This window comes from Castanea sativa, chromosome 6, assembly GCF_040712315.1.
Source record: "Castanea sativa cultivar Marrone di Chiusa Pesio chromosome 6, ASM4071231v1".
In the NCBI taxonomy this organism is placed as follows: Eukaryota; Viridiplantae; Streptophyta; class Magnoliopsida; order Fagales; family Fagaceae; genus Castanea; species Castanea sativa.
In genome coordinates this window covers 12,235,389-12,257,169 of record NC_134018.1, presented here as the reverse complement: position 1 = coordinate 12,257,169, position 21,781 = coordinate 12,235,389, and the positions used below count along the sequence as shown (strand labels likewise).

The 21,781-nt window shown below is 33.7% G+C and overlaps 2 protein-coding genes across 2 annotated transcripts; one reads left to right on the top strand and one right to left on the bottom strand.

Annotated features, from left to right (window-relative positions):
• The first annotated feature begins 4,339 nt into the window (after positions 1-4,339).
• On the top strand, positions 4,340-5,660 carry LOC142637928 (early nodulin-like protein 9). Its single transcript, XM_075811906.1, has 2 exons — positions 4,340-4,646; positions 4,939-5,660. Exons 1-2 carry the CDS (start codon positions 4,442-4,444, stop codon positions 5,406-5,408), a joined length of 675 nt encoding a protein of 224 aa, XP_075668021.1. The 5' UTR covers positions 4,340-4,441; the 3' UTR covers positions 5,409-5,660.
• Positions 5,661-7,092: 1,432 nt separating this feature from the next.
• Positions 7,093-18,242, bottom strand: LOC142640809 (protein disulfide-isomerase 5-4-like). The gene is made up of 15 exons (XM_075815081.1): positions 17,969-18,242; positions 16,471-16,561; positions 16,051-16,145; positions 13,709-13,766; positions 12,705-12,889; positions 12,517-12,574; positions 11,152-11,192; positions 10,932-11,006; positions 10,220-10,276; positions 9,127-9,193; positions 8,865-9,008; positions 8,258-8,479; positions 7,647-7,799; positions 7,475-7,552; positions 7,093-7,362 (listed from the first exon to the last, which is right to left on the bottom strand). Exons 1-15 carry the CDS (start codon positions 18,007-18,009, stop codon positions 7,285-7,287), a joined length of 1,443 nt encoding a protein of 480 aa, XP_075671196.1. The 5' UTR covers positions 18,010-18,242; the 3' UTR covers positions 7,093-7,284.
• Between the last annotated feature and the right edge of the window lie 3,539 nt (positions 18,243-21,781).

Here is a 21,781-nt window from a genome sequence, read left to right as displayed (position 1 = left end):
GAAGTCATTTTTTAATCTTAACAATATCAAGTTTATTTATTATATTAGATTCAAATTAAATGACTTATCATAATTTGCAACAATATATTTTTTAATATAAGTAATGCTCAATAAACACAATTTTTGTGTAGTAACTTTGGCATATAATTTGGCTTTATATATATATTGTCTTTTCATTTAATGAATAATAGGATGATTTGAACTTCATGTACTCTAAAATTACTTGTTTTCACAATTTTCAAACCAATATCTTCTTTCAAAACTTTTAAAATGAGTTGTTTTGATTTAATATATTGTGACTATTGGATCATTCCTTATCAAATGTTAATTGAAACTGTTTCTCAAAAAAAAAATTAATTGAATCTAATTGTACTATTACAAGTATACCTGACATTTATGAAAAATGATATGCTAATATAAAAACTACCATTACGAAACCTTATAACCCAAACCAAAAGACAATCTACGTACCACTTAACATAAATGTTCATACTTCCAAAAAATCACATTCTTGAACAATACTTATTTAAATAAAATAATTTATAATTCAAGTAATATTTCTTTCAATTTTTTTTTTAATAATTCAATTCTATATAAGGATTCAAATCCTGTTTAATTGTTGTTTCGAATTTAACTTCAAAATAACTGAGGTCGGAGAAAATCGTTGGGTAGAAAATTATGAGAAAACATACGGTGGAGATGATGGATGTAATTATCCTTATTATTTTGGTTAAAGTCTACCCCTTTTCATTCCTCTTCACTCTAATCTCGATACTGTTCATGAAAAGTTTTCTAGTTGCGTTTCAAGACAGTTTGAAAGTTGTGTGGAAATGCTAAAAAATGTGGATCGTGAACTATTTTCAAATTGTATTAATGCTGTTTATCAACACTGCCACATTACGCATTTTGAGTTCCCAGAGTTCAACAAGGTTAGAAGAGGCTTTACCAGATGCAACTTCAAACATAAAAGAATATCATTAGCCTTGCGGAATGTTTATTTGAATGGTATGAAAGGAATGTCAAACAGCACTCATGAGATATTATTTTGCATAGAATCTGGTGGTGAACTGAAAACGGAGCAACTCCAATTCGTCCATGGGAGTCGTCCAAGGCTAAAAGGCAAGAATGACTATACCTTGCGAGACGGTAGTCCATGAACAAGTGGGTCGTCCATAAGGAAGGCACATGGACGACCTCCCAACACTTGGGAAAATTCCAAGGAAGTTATTCACACGAACTAGTAAATTGAACCATGTGTTATCATTCCAAGGCATGAGTAAGACCTCGGTTCATCATTGTATCCTCCAACTGAGTACTTAACTTTCAATGATAGTTATAGAAGATAAAGATGAAATATAACTCCCATAATGGTTGTGGAAATTATCCTTAAACCCTCTGACCTCCTCAAATACGAGGGAAGTTACAAATCAAATAATCGTTTCGAGAGCACACTATATAAACACCCATTCAGAAATATCTCCTGAAAAGTTGAAATTCTAGAATAAAAGAAAGAAACTAACTTTAGCATCGGAGGATCCTCGGCCGGTCTACCCCGATCGCCTTTGATCGTGTTTTCTTTTTTCAGGTCTTCTAATCAATCGCTAGCCCTTTGAAGCCCAAAACATCCGGTCTACTGATTTTTCTTGCATCATCAGAATCCAAATTCCAAACATTGTATGTATGGAGGCTAATGATCACCAATGGAAGAGAAAACCCTACAGTATATGTAAAGTTTACCTATATTGTACTTTTTTTGTAAATATGTATAACATTATACATATTTTGTGTGTCTATAATGTAAATTTACATTTTTAGTACAATATAAACCTAGCTATAAAAGTCATATTTTTGGCCTTCAAATTTAATTTCGCTATCTAATGCGCGTGGATCAACCCTTTTGACTGTGGTAGATGTTGTTCCGATTGATTATTTAAGGCGTGCCTTCACTCAAAGGTGTTCATTCCATTCTTCTTTTAGTGGAAAAAATATATATGTATGTGCCCTTGGATTCTTGGCTTTTTTTTCTTCTTTTTTTTATGCTTTCATTGATGCGTATGTGATTTTTTTTTTTTTTTTTGGCTTTTGTTCGAAATGCGATTTGTTTTGAGATTTGTTTTTTTGGTCCTGGGTTTGGCCATTAGATTTTCGCAGGAAACAAAAAAAAATATGAAGTAGGGTCACCTTTGTCTTTTAACTTTAAGCGTAGGACAGTAGGAGTCCACTTTCTTGTTTGTTGTACATGCATATATTTTCCATCAGTCTTAATAGTAAAACAAGTGGCAAGAGGTTAAGTTTAAAGTAGATTTATTAATTTCTATCTCTAAACTATAGAACAATTTGTTTTTTACGCCTAAACTATTGAAAATGTTTTACTTTCATCCTTAAACTTTAAAAATGTTCTTTTTCATCTCTAAAATATTGAAAAAACTTTTTTTTTTCATCTTTTTTTTGTCTTTAAATGTTAAAAAATGCTATTTTCAAAGTTTAAGGATGGAAGAAGAACTTTTCAAAAATTTTGAGGATGAAAAGAAAAACTTTTGATAAAATTTAGGGACCAAAATAGTATTTTATCATTGAATTTATAATATAAATGCTTTTCAAGGGCCTTGTAACTTTTTATTTTTGAGAAATCAAGGGTCTTGTAATTGGATTAGGAGTTAATAGCATAATATAATTATCTCTCAAAAGAATTTAAAATAAAAAAAAAAAAACAATAGCCTATTTTTATGTCAAGATATTGTTACATGTCTTATGTGTACATCAATTGTCTGTAAAAATATTTGAATAATTGAATGCACTATCATTTGGTCTTATTCCTCATTTGACCTATGAGTCAAACATATGTAACTATATAAAATAAAATATCACAAGAGTTACACTGACACATAACTATTTCCATGTATAACCAATATATAAACAATTTGTTTTTTTAAATGAGCATTCTTTAAAGTGCACCTGTTACCAAATATGTAGAATAATTCAGCTTATAAAATTTTAAATTGAGAAATTAAATCTAGACATTTTAACATTTGTTCCAAAAATAAAATTTTGTATCACATGGATTAGCCGTTAGTTTCAAATAATTCTTGAGCAATAAAACAATATATATATATATATATATGTGTGTGTGCGCGCGCGCGCGCAAGAAAAAAAAAAGTATATATCAATTACATATATGTCACTTACCTCACCAGCTATCACACCAAAACACAGTTTGAACAACCTATTCTTCTATCTTAGAACTCCTCAACAGGCCCTAAACCAAAGAACTCCAATTACTCTCAATGTTAAGATTGATGCAGCTCCAGTAGCTCAAATTGTTAAACCTAAACCTTAAGTTACTAACCCCAAAGCTTTTAGTTGCTAAACCCACCATTAATAATGAAGAAAACAACTCTCTAAAAAAAAAAAAAAAAGGAAGAAGACACTATTTAAACACTGAGAAAATACAACCACACGTCCACACCTATAGCAATAACCTTATCAAAATAAAATTTTTAACATTCTACGATTAAAGAGCTAGCATATAGGCCTTTTAATTAGGTCCAAAATTTGGTCTATTAACTCAACCCCTGAAACCCATTAATCCAAGTCCCAAAAATAAATTCCAAAAGGTTAAAGCGTGACAACATGAGGAAAGTGTTAGGCAGATTTGCACTATTCCTTAAAAAGGATTGGGCAGTGTACACACAATTTAGTCATGATTTCAATTCAAAAAATAATTTATGTGTATTGTGTGCAACAATATGTGTCCACTAACAATTAGCTAAAAAGATTAGTTGTAAATAGGGCTCATCAAAATCACTAATATAACTTAGATTGATACAAAACAAGAGGAATGACATTGCTAAAGTTATCTGCATATTATTAACAACAACAAAAAAGTTATCTGCATATTATTCCCTACAAGTCAGCCTTCTCGTAAAATTACTTTGATCCATTTATGCTGCAAATTGGATCTGCCACAACTTTAAAGTTTAAACTTTTTAAACATCTTTGTGAGAAGAAAGAAAAGAAGCTCAAGATGGAAACTATTCATGTCATGTGAAGACAGGCATAGCTTGCATGGATGTTCATAAGATGTCATTAGATTAACCGAGAGCACAAGACATGAATATTCTTGATAATGTTCAAGCAAAGTATAAACCCACAAGCCAAGTTATACAAAAGCTCCGAAAGTGAAGAGAACAACCTAGCTCTTATTATAAAGTCGCACAAATGCTTTGCACTAGGAGTTAAGTCATCCAAAGAAGTGAGAATAAGAAAAAGTTGCAAAAGCTTCAATGCCACAGCTTGTAAAGTTCTACGCAGCTTGGCCTACAAAAACCTCGACCCTGACACCATTCTTGCCACACCTTTAGCTCCACCTGAATTTGAGATCTCAGTTTTTGGCTGAAATAAAAACCTTTTCCACATCTAATCACCCATTTGTTCCTTTACAATGGCTAACACTATTTTTAGACTCAATCCTCAAAACAAAGTATTGTATGCAGTGGGGCTATTTTGTCTCATGCTGTTGGTGCAGAAGGGAGCTGCAACTCAGTTCACTGTTGGAGGCTCAAAGGGCTGGGCTACTCCAAGTCCCAATGATGTGCACTTCAACCAATGGGCAGAAAATAACCGATTTCAAATCGGAGACTCTCTTCGTAAGTTGTTATCATTCCCAAGCTGTCTTCATTTTAACATAAATTATTGCTTGTTCAATGCACCATTTTCTCAGTACAAAAATGTCTGTACAATATTTTTATATACAAATACAAGAAAATTTGACCTATGAGGTTCTTGATTAGGCATGAATCAAGGATATATGATCAATCTTGGATTTCTTTTTTTCCCTATCAAAACAAATGGAATCTAAGTATTGAATTAATTAGCAAATGATATATTATTTTAAATTACTTGAATTAACTTTTAAGTACAACTCTGTCACACTTGCAGTTTTTAACTACCAACCCGACCAAGACTCGGTGCTTCAAGTAAACCAGGACAGCTACACCAATTGCAACACTGACTCATATCAGCAAAAATACACTGATGGCCACACTGTTGTCCAGTTGCCTCAATCTGGGCCTTTCTACTTCATAAGTGGCAACAAAGACAACTGTCAAAAAAATGAAAAGATGGTGGTTATTGTATTGGCAGATAGAAGCAACCGCTCTCAGGATACTAACACAACCACATCTCCTCCACCTTCAGGCTCAACAGATATAATACCATCTCCAGCACCTGCCGGTGAGGAGTCTCCGTCACCACCACCTACCGGTGAGGAGACTCCAGCTCCTGTCAGTGAAACTCCTCCTCCTCCTCCTCCAAGTGGAGCTTCTTCAATCTTCATTAGTTCTGTCACTACCCTTGGAGCATTCACTGCTTCATCTCTTTATTTCTTAACTCTAAAGTATAATGTTTGAATGATTGAGTTGGTTTTCTTTTTCTTTTCTTTTTTTCTTTCTTTTATTTTTTTACCCCCATTGTTTTTCGTACCTTGAACTCAGTAGGTTTCAACTGGGTTTTCAAAGGTGGAATGGTTTGTTATACAGTTGAAATAAGCAAGCTGCCAATGATATGCTATTTGGGGTGCTTGTAATTTCACCATTATTGATGTTCGTAAATAAGGAATAAATGAATTTTTATACTGTGTGGATACACGAATTTCGTGTTAATTGTTCTTGTTTTTTGTCTCTTTCTCTGATTCTGGGGCTTTTTATCGATGGAAGAAAAAAAAAAAGACTTCATTTGAAACCGTATATATAAAGTGATTAAAGCACAAAGATATCATTTATCATTATCCAAGATTCCAAGTGCTACTCTCATCTACACTATATCCCAAAATGGCTAGTTAATAGGGTTGTTCAAACCGATGATCTTGACTTGAGCCGAGCTGGTGTGCACAGGTTGATGATTGGTGATTTTTAAGATAACTGCAGGTCGACCAGAGCAGTTTCAGAATTTCGATAAAAACTACATTGCACAAAAGGTATATATCTGTAACTTATTTCTCCATTCTTATCTCGGATCAATCAAAATACCATTTCTCTCTTTCTTCCTCTCACATCTTCTCATTCTCTTCTTGCTTCATCTTCAAGGTAGCTTCAATTTCAATTGTTGGTAAGGCCTGATGGTGGGGACTAAGCCTTCATGAGAGCCTGATGATAGACTGTGGGGTTGGGCAATGAGGTATTGCAAACCACCGTGTGCACTAGTAGTGTCAATCGAAGCTTGCTTGGGTATGATGTGGTTGAGTTTTCGGGATTCTAGGGACTCATTTGATAAGAGATTTTTAGTAACGTTGTTTAAGTTTTATGCAAATACGTGTAAGTGAAAAAATATGTAAAAATACGTATTATGATGTTTAAACAATAACTTTCGTTGTATATGAGATCCCATATCCACTTTCCCTATGAGATCCCATATCCACTTTCCCTATGGCTATCATGGTGTGGTCGACTGGTCATGTTGATTGAAATTCATTCAAGTTTGATGTGATTAGGTTTTACAATTGATCTTCATTCCTTTGAGGTCCTCTCTGGGCATCTGACTACAACGATCGCACCATTCCGTTGGGGTCCTCTCTGTGCACCTCACTACTACACCGATCGCACCACACCACGTACACCCCCACTCCACTAGTTAAGTCATTTAACCTAGGTCTACCTAGTACATACCTAATAAAGGTCTACCTAGTCATTTAACCTAGGTTTACACACCCACTCAACACATATTAGTGCAATTTTTTTTGTGCTATTATGTCCACCCACAAAATCTATCCAAAATTTCTGTTTTTTTATGTTCATTTTCAATAGAGGAAAATAATATGCAGGTGGAATTTAACATATCCTCTCTTTTTTTCTTCGGGTGACATGATAATGATCATCCCCCAATTCTACGAGGGTATCTCATAAAATGGTATCATAATTCATAAGATCATTATCATGAGATGGTATTTTGTAACATAAGGATATACAACACCTCATTTATGAGACAATCTCATGAGATAATTTTTTTTTTTCAATTTCCACGTCTATAGCTCATTTAACAATCCTACTATCCAATAATTTATTTAATCAAAAGGACAAATAAAATGGAGGCAAAACATTACAACCAGAAACCTCAGATTTCTTTTTCCAAATAATTTCCTCTAATAGTAACTATAATGGCGAACAATTAAAGAGTTTCTTTCTTCATTACATATATTTATAATATAATAGATTGCAAAGAATCCTCACTAGTAAATGGTAGTCTGAGAAAATAAGAATTTTTTATAGGCTTAAAGATTTCACCTATCTATCAAAAAATTTTTCCTAATTCTACTTTCTTCATCAGTCTAAAAGTGTTGTGCAGAATGGAATCCAAAATTCCAGCAACCTGAAACACGCAAATGAACAGTAGTTAACAATAGCAAGCAATAAGATCTTAAAAGTTGAAAAAAAAAAAAATATATATATATATATAGAGAGAGAGAGAGTAAGATACCAACCGTGAAAACACCTCCAATAATAGCACAGACATTTGTGAGAAAATGTGAAAATGACTTCGGATTCTCAGTTATTAAAACCTGACAAAGAAGAAGACAAAATACATATATATGGAAGATGAGAACTGGGGGATAAATAATTAATAAATGAATACTATGTAGTTTGTTACTAAACCTGCATCGGAGAAAGCTCAAAATGGAATTTTGCAACAGGTATGTATACGCTTTCCGCCAAACTGCTGTGGGCTGTGTACTCATACTCCTCAACTAACTTATGAGGCCCTTTTACCATCACCTCCGTTTTAACAATTTGAACATAATGCTCTATCTGCAAGTGAAATAATCTGATTCATGCATGTCTATATATAGTGCTCAAACATCAAAACATTATTCACATTCAAAATCCCACAGCTCATTTAATTCTCATTCACTCAGGAGGCCAATTAAAAAGAGTAGTTTGGGGCCTTGTGGTTACTGACAGGAATGAATCTCTTGTGATCTAATTTCTGCTAGATGAGGGGAGCCCAAGTCAAATATTATCTACCTCATTCAGCAAGAATTAACTATAATGAGTATTTCAGTATTTCTGACAAAATATACGGGACAAATGGATTCAATCTGGTTCTGGTCCTTGAAAAAATCCTAGAACCAAACAATGCTGATTTCTTTCACATAAGCAGTTAATTAAAACAATTACATTCAGATGACTGGGCATGTGAAGAACATTAGAGAAGAGAAATTAAATTAAATAAAGTAGTAAAGATCACATAAACTTTACAAACTTACTGTAACATTTCCACCTAAATCCCGGTGATTAATAAATGATCGCCCATTTAACCTGTCATGGCTTCCACCAATATAAGGTATCAAGCGCTTCACATCAGACATCGCCCTAGGTGCAATCTTCCGACCAAATGAAAGATGGGATATGACATGTGACATATTCATTTGAGTAGAATCGAAAGAATGGGCTCCTGAACGAGCTGAGAAGATAAGGTTTCCTGGAACCTGCAGAGAACAAGACAGCTTTTGTTTGAAACTGAACACCCAAATAAAAAGTGTGTTTCCCTTTGGGTTCAATTTGCAGGGTCTAAAGGCCGAAATATTGTGAGAACAAAAAGATAATAACTATAACTGCTTAAGCTATAACTGCTGCATTATTATTGCCAAAGTTATGTAGTTGTTTGTAGCACAAATTAAAGAATGTCAAGCATCTAAAACTAAAAGCAAGCTCACATCTGAAAACTAAGCAACTAAATGGCTCTTTGGCAATAACAGTTCCCTAATGGTCACCTAAAATATCAAAGCAATACTTCCATATATTTTCATTTTTATAGGAAGTTACCTTCTTTTTTTTTTTCTTTTTTTTTTTTTTTGGAGGATAGGATATTACCTTCTTCACCCGCACGTATCCCTCGATTCTACAGCCTCCTGTTGATGGTGCCGGTCTTTTGGTATTTTGTGTCATATTTGACTTATCATCCAAAGCCATCTTATGAGATTCCACAGGAATGGGTGCAACCAAGTCTTCCATTGTCTGCCAAGGGCAGAAACTTAAAATCAGGCCATGTTGTACTCTTAATGGTTATTCACTAGAAATGTCAAACTTAAACTTGGATGCATGTGATCCTATAGCAACTTAATTGCTTCTATACCTTAACCAAGCTATCTACATCTCGATCTCCATAGTAAGATTCATGGTCATGGTGTCCATGGTCATTCCTGATACAGACAAAAGACAAATAATAAGAAAGATTGAACTGCAGAGGACAGGAAGATTGGAGCATTTATCTTTTTTAGAAGGAAAAAAGTTGTTTCCATATGAGACCTCATACAAGAATCAAAATGATGCAACAGTGACAATAGTTTAAAGAAATAAATAAATGAACTAGGCAACAGAAACAGTGGACCTGTTTTTATGAGAAAAAACATTTACTCAAAAGGGAAAGCAAACACTGCAAACCCCTTAATGGTATACAACCAGTTGTGTCAATAATCATACCACAAACATCCTTACAACTTGTTTGGGAGTGGGTAAGGGAATGGTATCAATTTTTAGGGATATTCCACCCCCTCCTAAGTATTCCTCCCAAAAGTGGGAAAAACACATTCCTTCCATGAAATGTTGGTGAAATATCAATTTTCCTCAACTGAGAAAAGACAAGTAAAAAGTGAAGAGAATAATCGTAAATCTATATATTCCTTTCCAATCCATTCCTTCTTTTATACACTCCCAAACACACTAGTAAAAATACACCATATTCCTTTCCTTCCCCTTCCTTTCCTGTTCATTCTTTATGATATTTATTCATTCTATATTTTCCATTCCATTCTTTTAAGAACTCTCAAACATCATGTTGAAAACTTTTAAACTTTGACGGTACTACTATATAACATATAGACCACATACACTTGTGGAATAAGTAAAATATGCTGGTGAACAATGCAAAGCAAGACTGAGGCATTAGAATTATAAATTAGAACCAGCTGATTCTTAATAGCATACATAACAATTACAATTGATCTTCCATAGAACCACATAGACATGCAGAGGCAATTAGATGAAGATAAAAATGATGAACATTTTATGGATCGAATGCAAAATGAATGTAAATATAAAGCATATGATAAAAATATGTTCAATAGTTTAAAGCACAAAGATTACATGTCCAAAGTTATGCAAGCTATAAAAATACTCAACATCTGTTGACAAGGATGGTATGCATAAACAAAAGATAAATTATTTACCTAAGATCACTTCCTTTACGAAAAATGCGAATAGATGGATAACCTTGTATGTGATTCCTGAATAATGAAGGTGAAGTTAGGAAAAGGAAAAAATAGCAAGAAACTAACTGAAGGAAATAAGGTTCTTTTGTTTTTATTTTTCTTTTATTTTTTTTCTGCCAAGAGGTAATCCAACATAATACTAGAACACAAGTTATGTGAAAGTCACCACTATTTTTTCTATCAGACCATACAACTCTATTCATAAAACCATCACAAGTATTTTCAAAAGAAGAATACTGAAATAATTATTCCTAGAAGCCTTGTTATTAATAAAAAAACTTAAAATTTGGTAGCAAAGCTATCAAATGTTATGCTCATAATAGTATGCAGCCCCATCCAGCAAACTTCTCATTCAAATATAAATTTTATCAAACTGTTGCCTAAGTGAATCTCTTTGTAGTGGGACATCTTCCTTTCAGATTTTCTTCTCCACTCTGAATGATCACCAACATGCGAATTAAAACTGATTCTGTAAGGATCAGTATCCAATCATTCAAATAAATCCCCTGTTTTATTGGTCTGAGAAACTGGGGTCATATATGAATTTTAGATTTTTACATAAAATTAATGAAACATATGGGGCAAAGAGATTAATAGAAAATTGAACCTGAAATTAGATCCACAACAGCAATGAAACCTGGAAACAATAAAACATAAATCTAGGAAGTACCTTCTACACAAGTCAGGTTCTTGAGTGCAATCTACCTTTCCCAAAAGAATCCGCCCATCCAACTCTGGGTCATATCTAAATAAACAAGTATTCATGTGAGATTCTGAGTTGCAGAGTGAAAATAAGGCTACACATCAATGTCACAGATGATATGATAAAGTACATTAGACACAAAATTCATTACAAGCACAGGAAAAATATAAGCTGGAAAGTGATTTACCTTTCTCTGATTATTTTGGCCGCCTTATCCCATGCTGGTTTCTGAACAGAAAGAGAAAATAAAAGACAAGCATCTATTAAAGATAGCAAGAATTAATATAAATATATTAATCAATTCTAACCATTTAGTTATTCAACTAGTAGACAGCAAGAAGAAGATTGACACACCACAAATGATTTTTTTTGAAAAATTGAAATTTCAATGAAAATAAACCCAAGAATTAAAAAATTCATATGACAAATGACATTGTTCACATTTGAGAAGGATTTTGAACCTTTTATAACATAATAATGCCAAGTACAAAAATGCCGACCCATGCGTCCAGACTCCAGAGAGATCAACATAGCAAATGAGAGCAAGACAAGCTTCTATGGGGAAATTTAAGGTGAAAGTAATCCAGAAACAACATACAACTAACAAGTGTCCAAAAAGTCTGATATATGTAAACCATTATTTACAGAAACTGGCAAGTTGCAAATGTTCTTCCCCTCTTTATTGCTTGAACTCATCCAAAGTTGACATACACAAAGCAATTATTCAAATAGAGAGGTAGCTGGAAATTTATAATCATTTTATGTTGCCTCATAGAAGTTAGTTGGGGGAGCTGAATAAAGTTCGGCCCCTCTTTTTCAGTTTTTCCTATTCCTTCAGCCTGTCACCTACAAATCAAATATTTTAGTGACTGCTAAAGTATATCTGATGTAAGTCAGTCCTTTGTAAGCAGTACTGTAAGATTGGATGTAAGAAAGGGTGAAATTTTTTCACACCACCGCTCTTAAACAGATGTCAGCTAATTACCTAGAATGGACTCTCTGTGACCTTTTGTTTGCCAAAATCATAGGGAATATGGTAACCCCACCTACGCCTCATGAAGCTGAGCTTAATAGATTGAATCTCTCCTACCCCTCCCCTTGGGGCCACACACCCACTTATCAAAAAAAGGGAATATGGTTTACACAAAGCAAACAATTTGAGGAATCAGTCCTTCAAAACGAACTGCTAAAAGAAATGGGATTCCCAGTCCTCCATGGCTCCACCATTAATATTGCGACTAGTTTACTAAATGCAACATGAATTGAGCTCTAGATTCCTTGGCAATGCATCATAGACATATTCTTTTTCAAAGATGTGTAATGCAGTGATAATTCATCATTTCAAATTGATGTATATCATACAAAATATATGGACTACTTTACAAGATGATTGATCAGAAAATTCATCTCCGCAACAAAAATTCTCAGTGATGGATTGGAGTCTACAAAGTAGAACCAATTAGGCAGAAACTGCTGAATTAAGCACCAGTGAAGTCATAACAAAAAATTGCCAAGATGTCCAATGATAAATTAATGACGATAATAAACTTACCAGGCGATTGCTCCAGTAGCACCAAGGAGCAAAAAAATTGACAACCAAAATTGGATGCCTGCAAAGATGTTTAGCACAAACCAAGTGAAGGCACCACCATAGTTATTACATTACAAGGAAAATCTTCAATAATCAGAATTAAAAAAACAATAAACTACAGGTCTGAAAGTCAGAAATGATCCACTTACATATGAGAATATCTATCAAAATTTTGAGCTGTCAGATCAACAGAACCTTCAACAGGTTCTTCATCAAATTCCTCCCCGTGCTTAATGTCATGTGGAATTGGTCCTGAGTGAAACTCAGAGCCTGTGGGTTTTAAATTATGGTCTATAGAAAATTTGCGAATTGTCTTTGTTATATTCAACCTGTTCTGAAAGTAAAATATCACATAATCAGACCAAACTATAATTTGAAAAATGAAAGAATAAATAAAAATAACAATTGAGCACATAAATGAGTGAAGGGTGGCAAATATTCTTAAAAGAATCAATCAGTACCCAAAAGGAGCAATAACACAAAAAGGGTGTAATGTAACCCAAGGAAACAGGAGACATCCCTGAAAAGAGAATTACGCATGGAGTATACATGATTTTAAACATCAAGCACCACCAACCTTTAACACCCCCACCCCCCAAAAAAAGGAAGGTTTAAAGTGAAACTATATTTGGAACCAGAGGTGAAATCAATTTGGTGCAATACTCATTACTTTATTTTGATTCAAGTTAGCTGATGTTGAGTAGGGAACAGCATTTTTGTAATCCCCTATTGCAACTAGAAATAGACAAGTACTATGAAGAGTGCTAAGCTCCTGTCCTTGACAACTTTCCTCATACTTGTGTCAACTTTCAAAATTCTTCATTACTTCAATACAGAATTGGTGCTAACAACATATAATGCCCCTACATCAGTTTTTCATATGAATAATAATTACATACTCAAATTTCTTCATACTTTTTGCTTGGTGAAATAAGAAAAATGCCTGCTTTCTTTTCCAAAAGGATTACACATACAGAATGTCCAAGGTATACAAATGTGTATTAAAAGATTGAAGAGAAAAAAGTTGAATGATAACAAGATAGAGTGACAATCACATCTTGATTAGATTATTAAAAACCAATTCTCAACCATAAGCAATGACTTTCGTTTTGTAAAAGTAATCTATGAAACAATTTGGAAAATAGAAACTTACTGTTCCCAAGATATCACTCAGGTCTACGGATGCAAATTCACATGAGAGGGCAGGAAAACTACAAGATAACTGAGAAGAAATTAGTCAACCAAGTAAATATGTGAGAAAGATTACTCATATATGTAGGTGTATATATCGAAGAATGAAGCACCAAAAGACTAAATGAAAGACAAGAGATACAATAACATCATTTGCAGCAAATAACAGGAACCTTCTATTGATTAGTGATTAAAAACTCGATCAATTGCAGAAATATCACCAACAACTACCTTAGCCTCACCTGTCAATACTTAGACATCTTTATTATTTTTATTTTTTCTATGTGACTTAGACATCTTTAAATTCATGGCACATGCACTTATAATATCAATACTCTCTCTCTCTCTCTCTCTCTATCTCTCTCTCTCTCTCTCTCTCTCTCTATATATATATATATATATATATATATATATATATATTGTTGTGAGCGTCGGTTAGTGTGCTTAGGGTTAAGTAATTTACCCAAACACACATTATTAGTATTTATACTAAAGACTTGAGTACATAATCATTAATCTACCCTTAACATGTAAATACTACTCATGACACTCCCCCTCAAGCTAGATTATACATATCATATAATCCAAACTTGTTACATAATAAATCCAATCTAGTTTTACATAAGGGTTTAGTAAACATATCCGCAATTTTTGAGTTCCTATGGTATCAAAGCAATGTGAGCATTAGTATTGGTATTCTGGCCACCTTCCAATTTCACCACTGGAAACTCCCTGTCACCAGAGACTACACTACTCAAACTCTCTGTCACTGACGACCACAAAAACAATTGCAGGTTGAATCAACAGCATCAGTGACAGATCTTGCCTTTGTCAACCTACCAAATAAAGCCGCCCAACCTAAATGCTATATTAGGCTGAGTTGACTAAAGCACTGTGAGCATTAGTTTTAATTCAGTTTTGTTTTTTTTTTTTTTTTTGAAAATATAAATAAATAAAAAAATGCAAAAAAAAAATGCGCTTTGAGCTTTTTGAAAAAGTGCAAACAAGTGCGCTTTAAAGTGCACTTCTTTGAATGCGCCTCACTTTAGAGAGAAAAAACGTTGGAGCCTTGGGGGCTTTGCGCTTAAGCGCACTTTTACCAACACTGAGTTAAGACCATGGTAGTAAAAGGCGAGACGGGTACTCTCCTAGGTGCCCGGGCGAGGTGAGGGGTGCTAATGTCTTTATTTTTTCCCTCTCCTCTCGGGTAGCTCTATTTCATCTCCCCCCCCCCCCCCTCCCTCTTCCTTTCTCTATTTTACCTCTTTATTTCCTCATCAGTTTTTTTTTTTTTTTTTTAATTTCAATCAAATAGTCTTTTGGGCTTTTAGCTTTGATAGTTCTCTTCTCTTTTTTTTCTTTTTTTTATGTAGAAGCTTGCTACAAAACCTATTATGAAATTAACTAATTTACAAAAGCTTGTTGTAAGACTCGTTAGAATTATTAATAGACTATTTGATTATTAATATTAACAGACCATGTTAAATTAATTTACAGTAGCTTTTTTTTTAAATTCTTTTTTCCTTTAAAAAAAAAAAGAATTATTAATAGAGCCTAAACTGTGTTAAGCCTATTTTGAAATCAATTAATGGACCTAATGTTTTATGCAACACAGATTATAATATTTCAATACATTAGATACATATGATTTAAAGTATAATCACTATATTTAGCATGTGGCACCTCACTTCAGTCATGGTTAGTGCCTTTTTGCCGCCTCATGCCTTGGGCTATACAAGGCCTTGGCACCTTAAGGTCACCTTTCACCTTTGACTACTTTGGTTAAGACATGTACGTGTACATATACATACATACATACATACATAGGAATACACATATTTATGTATAATCATCTTCTAGCAATCAACAGATAACTCAATGTTCACATCCAAGTAAGAAATGCATTCTTTTAAGCAAAAAAAAAAAAAGAGGTAAAAAAATGCCTTCTTTTGTTTTGAAAAACTTGCTCGCATGAACCCTATATTGTCATCAACAACAATCCAACAAATCAAGGAATAAACTAAATCACACTGTTAGCACTAGCCAATTAATCCTGAGTCCCAACCATAGGATTAAACTAGACACTCATGCAAAAGGATGTGTCATTTTTCAGCAATAGACTCAGGAAAAAAAAAAAAAAAAAAATTTATAATGCCAACATCAGAATTACAGTGTATGTGTTTGTAAAATATACATGCACATATCTATAATCTCAAAGATGACTTGAAACAATTTCACAACCAACTAATGCCACAAAACTCAACCTGCCAACTAAAAAACATCAACTAGTGCCATAGACTCTACCTGATATTAAAATCAATGCGTAAGAAGTCCCCATCAGAACTCTTGTCAACAATAACAGTCGTAGATGTGCTGAAAGTCAAATAGTTATTCAATTCCTGTAAAATGAACATTGTGATTCACATCAAGAAACAAAAGTTAGCACTAAAAGCAAAAAAAAAAAAATGGCAAACATAGGTGTACTACCATCTAGGAAGTTAATGAATCCCAAGAATGTATAGAAGTGGTAAAATTTAAAATTAAAATCTTTAGAAAAAAATGAAGATGAAAAAAACTTTCAAAAATCTCTCCATTTATTAAGACCAATAGCTTGATACATCCAAATAAAATAGGACAAATTATCAACCTTAAAATGCAAAGGATAATAAATTATCTCCATATCAAGTTTTGAATAACCAGATAAGAAGGTAAAAAGGTACCTACCATTCCAAATAAAAACATCATGGCCAGCGCCGCTACTATGGATAATCCTGCACCTGATAATGATGCCTCTGTCAAATCTCTTGGGATTTTCCTGCAGACGAAAAAGAATAAGTGGCATAATACATCCATAAATATACCATTATTATTCACACAGGAAATAGCATATACCAAACATTTTCTTTGCTGCAGTTTATCAAACATAAGAAAAAAGAGAAGGAAAAAAAGAGCCAGGAGTTGCGCTCATCTTCTCATTTCTTTTGATAAATAGAAAGTAGGGGATAGTTTTTTCCAATGGTCTCATTCTTCATCTTTTCATCTAGATCTATTTTCTGATACCAATAGGAAAACTTTAAAGAGAAATGTTTTAATTAATCTCCATCTCTATTCTATATTTGTTACATTTGTATAAATTTACTTGCTTAGTTCGCTAAGATGATGTACTCCTTCCCTATTCCCCCACTCCTCCCCCACCCAAAAAAAAAAAAAAAAAATTATTCAGTGCCCAAACTCTGGACGTCACTGACTTCTGCAACCCCCTGCCCCCCAAAGTAAAAAATGGAAAAGATCTTCAGTGCCCATACAAAATTATAAAATTGATCTGTAGCAATGGGAAATATACTTCCAAATTCTAGACTTTACTGACTTCCTAGACCCTGTATATTTCTCATGCTGTTATGATAATACTTCCTATCTCATTTACTCCAAAACAAAAATGCTACAACCCGGTGGAATGATCCCTCGTATAATTCTTTTTCGAGTGAAATCTATTACTTATAAAGGAGGAAGAAAAAAAAAAAAACTACAGCCCCACTCTTTATATGAACTTTTTATGTCATACCCATCTTCTTATTTCCTCTCCACATCACCATTTTTTCATATAACCACCAAAATGTACCTAATTCTCCAATACAGTACCACTTCTTCTTCTTCTTCTCATAATGCATTATAAGTTCTATCTTTTGGGGGGTGTTAAATTAAGAGGTCGGGCTCGGTGTGATGGATTGGCTGACCGTGTGTTGCAGGTTTGAATTTGGGAAACAGTTTGGGGGTAAGGCTCCCTACGAATCGCCTCACACAAACCCCGCAGAAATGAGAGCTTTGTGACTCCTTTTTTTGAATATAAGTTACATAGTCTTGAACACACGACCTTACCCTCAACCTTGATCTCACTAGAGGATGATGATCTAGATACCAATTTTGAGCTAAAATCTCACTCTGAGTTAAATGTGTATTCAAATTTACCCTCTTCAAATTGTTCTTCACAAAACTCCAGCAATCAATTTGATTTAAATTCCATAACCTATCTATAGAATCACACATTCAAGCTCATTCACAAAAACCAAAACCGAATCAATCTCAATCTACAAAAAAAAATAACCGGTATCACATCCGATCCAATTCGCATCAAAGATACGTATGCGGATACGTATAAAGCTACAAATACAACAAAAAGAGAGAGAAATGTGGGGAGAGAGAGAGAGAGAGAGATCTGACGGACCTGTAAAAATCGACGGATTTGATCTTGCTGCTGGAAAACATGGTTGCGAATTTTGGATTTTAAATTTCAGACTCAGAGAGAGATATGAAGAATAAATCCAAAGATATAATATGGATTGATAGATAGATAGATCTATCTACCGGGATTGGGGCTTGGGCCTTCGGGGAGCGAATGAGGTTCGTTTGCTTTTGCAATATGTTTTTGTCTTTGATTTTCTATCTAATTCTACATTAAGAGCTCCGCGCCCTGACTTTTATTTTTTCCAGATTTTTTTTTCATTTTATATATATATATATATATAAAAACAGAACAAACAAAAATTTTATGGACCCAAGGAATGTGGGAAGTGTATGTTGCCTTTATAGAAAGTGGCAAAAAATGATGATCTGTATAGCAAGTCTGTAGTTGTTGTGGGTCAGTGCAGCTTTTTTCTGATTTTGGAAGGACACTATCTCACTCAACGTTGCCTCTCAACCATTTTATTTTTAATCATAACGCAAGAGGATCATAATTCATAAGTGCTTCCGCGGCAATATCTAACACGACTCAAAAATATAATATAATATATTATTACATATTTTTAGTAAGATGGTCACTCTATAAGTTTAAGTGTTTGTAGAGTGTGGGACAAATGCCGGGTTCAAGTCTCTAAGAAAGAGCTTCACACACATATATACTTAGATTAGGTTAGAGTAGAATTCTATCTTATATCAAAAAATATATATATATATATATATAATATAAACATTATAGAAAAGTAACGGTTAAGGTGAAGAGCCTTTATAATTCTTTTTTATTTTTTAATTAGTTGGTACTTTCTAATGTTAGCAATTTAACTTAAATGTCACATTCAGCAGCAAAAAAAAATTAACTTAATGTCACTTTTATTCATTTTTCCTTCAAAATATATTTTTATAATTATATTATATTTGTTGGTGGCTTTGTTTGGAATCTAGTTGTATTCCTAGAGTAGATAGTAGATACACATTCTATAAAATACGAAAATTGCTAAAAGTCATTTGTAAAAAAAAATGTATTAACCTAACTGCATGACCCTATTTATCAAATGGGTCATGTCAAACTTAACAAGACTTGTATTTCCACAACAGAGAAGCACAAAAAATATTATTAAATGGTCTATGCGAGTTGTGTTATGTAAATATGTTTAATAAACAAATCGCGTTAGAGTTAAAAGATCCCAATACAATTAATAAACGTGAGTGTTTGTGTCAACCTACATAATTGAATATTTATAAGTCGACAAGACACACAAATACGAATTTCAACCTATATAAGCCCTTAGATTCATATATGGTGGCTTTAGGGCTTGTTTGGTTCGTGTTAAGGTTGTATTTATTTTCTATTTTCATTTTTTATACTCATTTTCTATACTCAAATATTGTACTTATTTTTTGTTTTCATCTATTTTTCTATTTGATATCATTTTTTGTTTTGTCTTCCCCTTCACTTTTTTTTTATGACAACCACCAACAAATATATATATATATATATATAGAGAGAGAGAGAGAGAGAGAGAGAGAGAGAGAGAGAGTGTGTGTTTTTTGATGTGACAAGTTAGTGATAGTAGGACCTATAGAATTGATTTTTTTATGAAAATACTACTGTATTCATTTTCAAGAAAATAAAAACACCAAAAAGTTATAATTAATTTTTGTATTCAAATCCTTTTTTTTATAAAAATGAAAATTGAATACAAATACAAAGTGAAACAAGTTTTTGAGTACTGGGTCCCACAAAAAATTGAAAATAAATACAAAATACGCTACTTTTTTACTCAAACCAAATAGGCCATAAATCACCACTTGTGGAGTTTGGATAATGTATACTATTTTTTAATTAAAAATTATGTATAAAATATGAGTCTATATAGATTATATAGTAAATAACATTTGTTTAAGAGAAATGTTAACATGGCCCTTTGTTTAATATCAAATTTAGTGTGCTTGTTAAGAACGAAAATAATATATAATATAATGGTAAAATTCACAAAATATCATTCTAATAAAAACTTAATAAAATGACATATGGCCAAGATTTACATCGTGCTTATAGATTAATCAAATGACAAACATATTGGGTTATGTACATATTTAAATCCTTAAAACATTTCAAGTTAAATTTGCACCTTCGTTCTGTTGTGGACTTGTGGGTGTGATTTATAGTGCATTTTTTGTGAGTATGTGGTGGTCTCGTGTGCTGGGGAAAGTGATGGTACTTCTCCGTGATGGCATCATCCAGAAGCTGTAAAATCGGTTGACATAGTTTCCAGGTGTATAAGTTTTTAACATAGGTCATCAATTAGGCTCCACATCATTTCACTCATATGACTTAGTTGACTTTTTTTGCCAATTTTTTGGTTAAAAGGATACTTTAATTAACCACTAGCCAGCCTCTAAAACAAAGAGAACAAAACAACCATACAATGCTCCAGCCAAATCAAGGCCAAGGAGAAAAGCTACATCCATGGGGAGGGGGGGGTCTAAAAAAATAGGAAAATCTTGGCTTAGCAGTGCACCCCTTCTAGCAAGGGCATTTGCACATTTATTAGCCTCCCTATAACAATGTTGAATTCTCACATAAGGAATGGCTTTCATATTTTCCCTACAATCAATGACCAAAACATCTATTCCATTGGGATTATCCAGCTCATTTTTCATCAACTCCATAGCCAACTTGGAATCTAGTTCAATGATTACTGCTGGAAGTTTGAGTGCTGCACACAAGCGGATTCCATCTCTGAGAGCCCAAAGTTCAGCTGCTACACTCGTGGTAATTCCAATTGCTTTTGCATACCCCTTAATCCACTCAGCCCTCTCATTTCTAATTAAACTTCCTCCACCTGCCAGGTCGGGATTCCCCATTGAAGATTCATCTGAATTCAGCTTGAACCAATTGGAAGGAGGTGGCAGCCATTGAACTTGGATTTTAACCTTAACCCAGTTTTGCTTCCCATTCAACCCAAGGTACAAAAATTCTGAGGCCTTGGCCATAGTCTCTATCTTCAAGTCCTTGTGCCGATTTGAATTATCAAAAGCAATAGAGTTTCGGTGCAGCCAAATAGTCCACACAGCAAATGGGAATAAAATACTCCAACTTATGTTCGAAGAATGACTAGTCTTGTGGGTCTTACAATTTAGATCCAGCCAATCCACCAATTGCAAACCATAAAAAAGGTTACCTTGGAAGGGCGGAGAGAGGGGATTCCACACAAATTGTGCCTTAAGGCAGTCTCTTAATGCGTGGATAATTATTTCTAGCTCAATGTTGTATATAGGGCAAAGGAAAGGAATATCCATACCTCTTTTAGCTAAAATGGTTCGAACCAGGATGCTTTGATGGCAACATTGCCAGAGAAAACACTTGATCTTTGGGAGGGTAGCAACTTTCCAAACCCAATCACCCTTAAATTGCTGCCTTACCGTGTTATTTTCAACCCAATTTGCCAATCTATAAGCTTCTTTTAGTTTAAAGTCTCCATTAGGAGATGAAAACCCGGATAGCCGATCCTCTCCTTGATTAGAGAAGGGGAGAGGAGTTGCTTTCATTTCAAGAGCAATAGGCTTGGGAAAAGCAAATGACAGGCTTTCCCAATTCCAACCCGAGTAATTAGATATATCCCTCAAAGTAAGATTTTCCTTACCATTATTCAAAGGACCTTCAATCTAACTTCTTAAAGTACCCTTGTTCATCCATTTGTTAAACCAGAGCGAAAGAGAGCTGTTTCTACCTGCAATCCACTTGGACCCCTTTAAGAAAATAGGTTCACCTTTCTTGAGACCAATCCAAGCGGGA

Bases quoted from the DNA above. Each gene is read 5' to 3' on its own strand.
- LOC142637928 (XM_075811906.1), top strand. From the start codon at position 4,442: ATGGCTAACACTATTTTTAGACTCAATCCTCAAAACAAAGTATTGTAT. The intron at 4,647-4,938 runs GTAAGTTGTTAT...TCACACTTGCAG, and splicing joins TCAAATCGGAGACTCTCTTC to TTTTTAACTACCAACCCGAC.
- LOC142640809 (XM_075815081.1), bottom strand. From the start codon at position 18,009: ATGTTTTCCAGCAGCAAGATCAAATCCGTCGATTTTTACAG. The intron at 16,562-17,968 runs GTCCGTCAGATC...TTTCGTCTGCAG, and splicing joins AAATCCGTCGATTTTTACAG to GAAAATCCCAAGAGATTTGA. The intron at 12,890-13,708 runs GTAAGTTTCTAT...TTTTACTTTCAG, and splicing joins TGAGTGATATCTTGGGAACA to AACAGGTTGAATATAACAAA.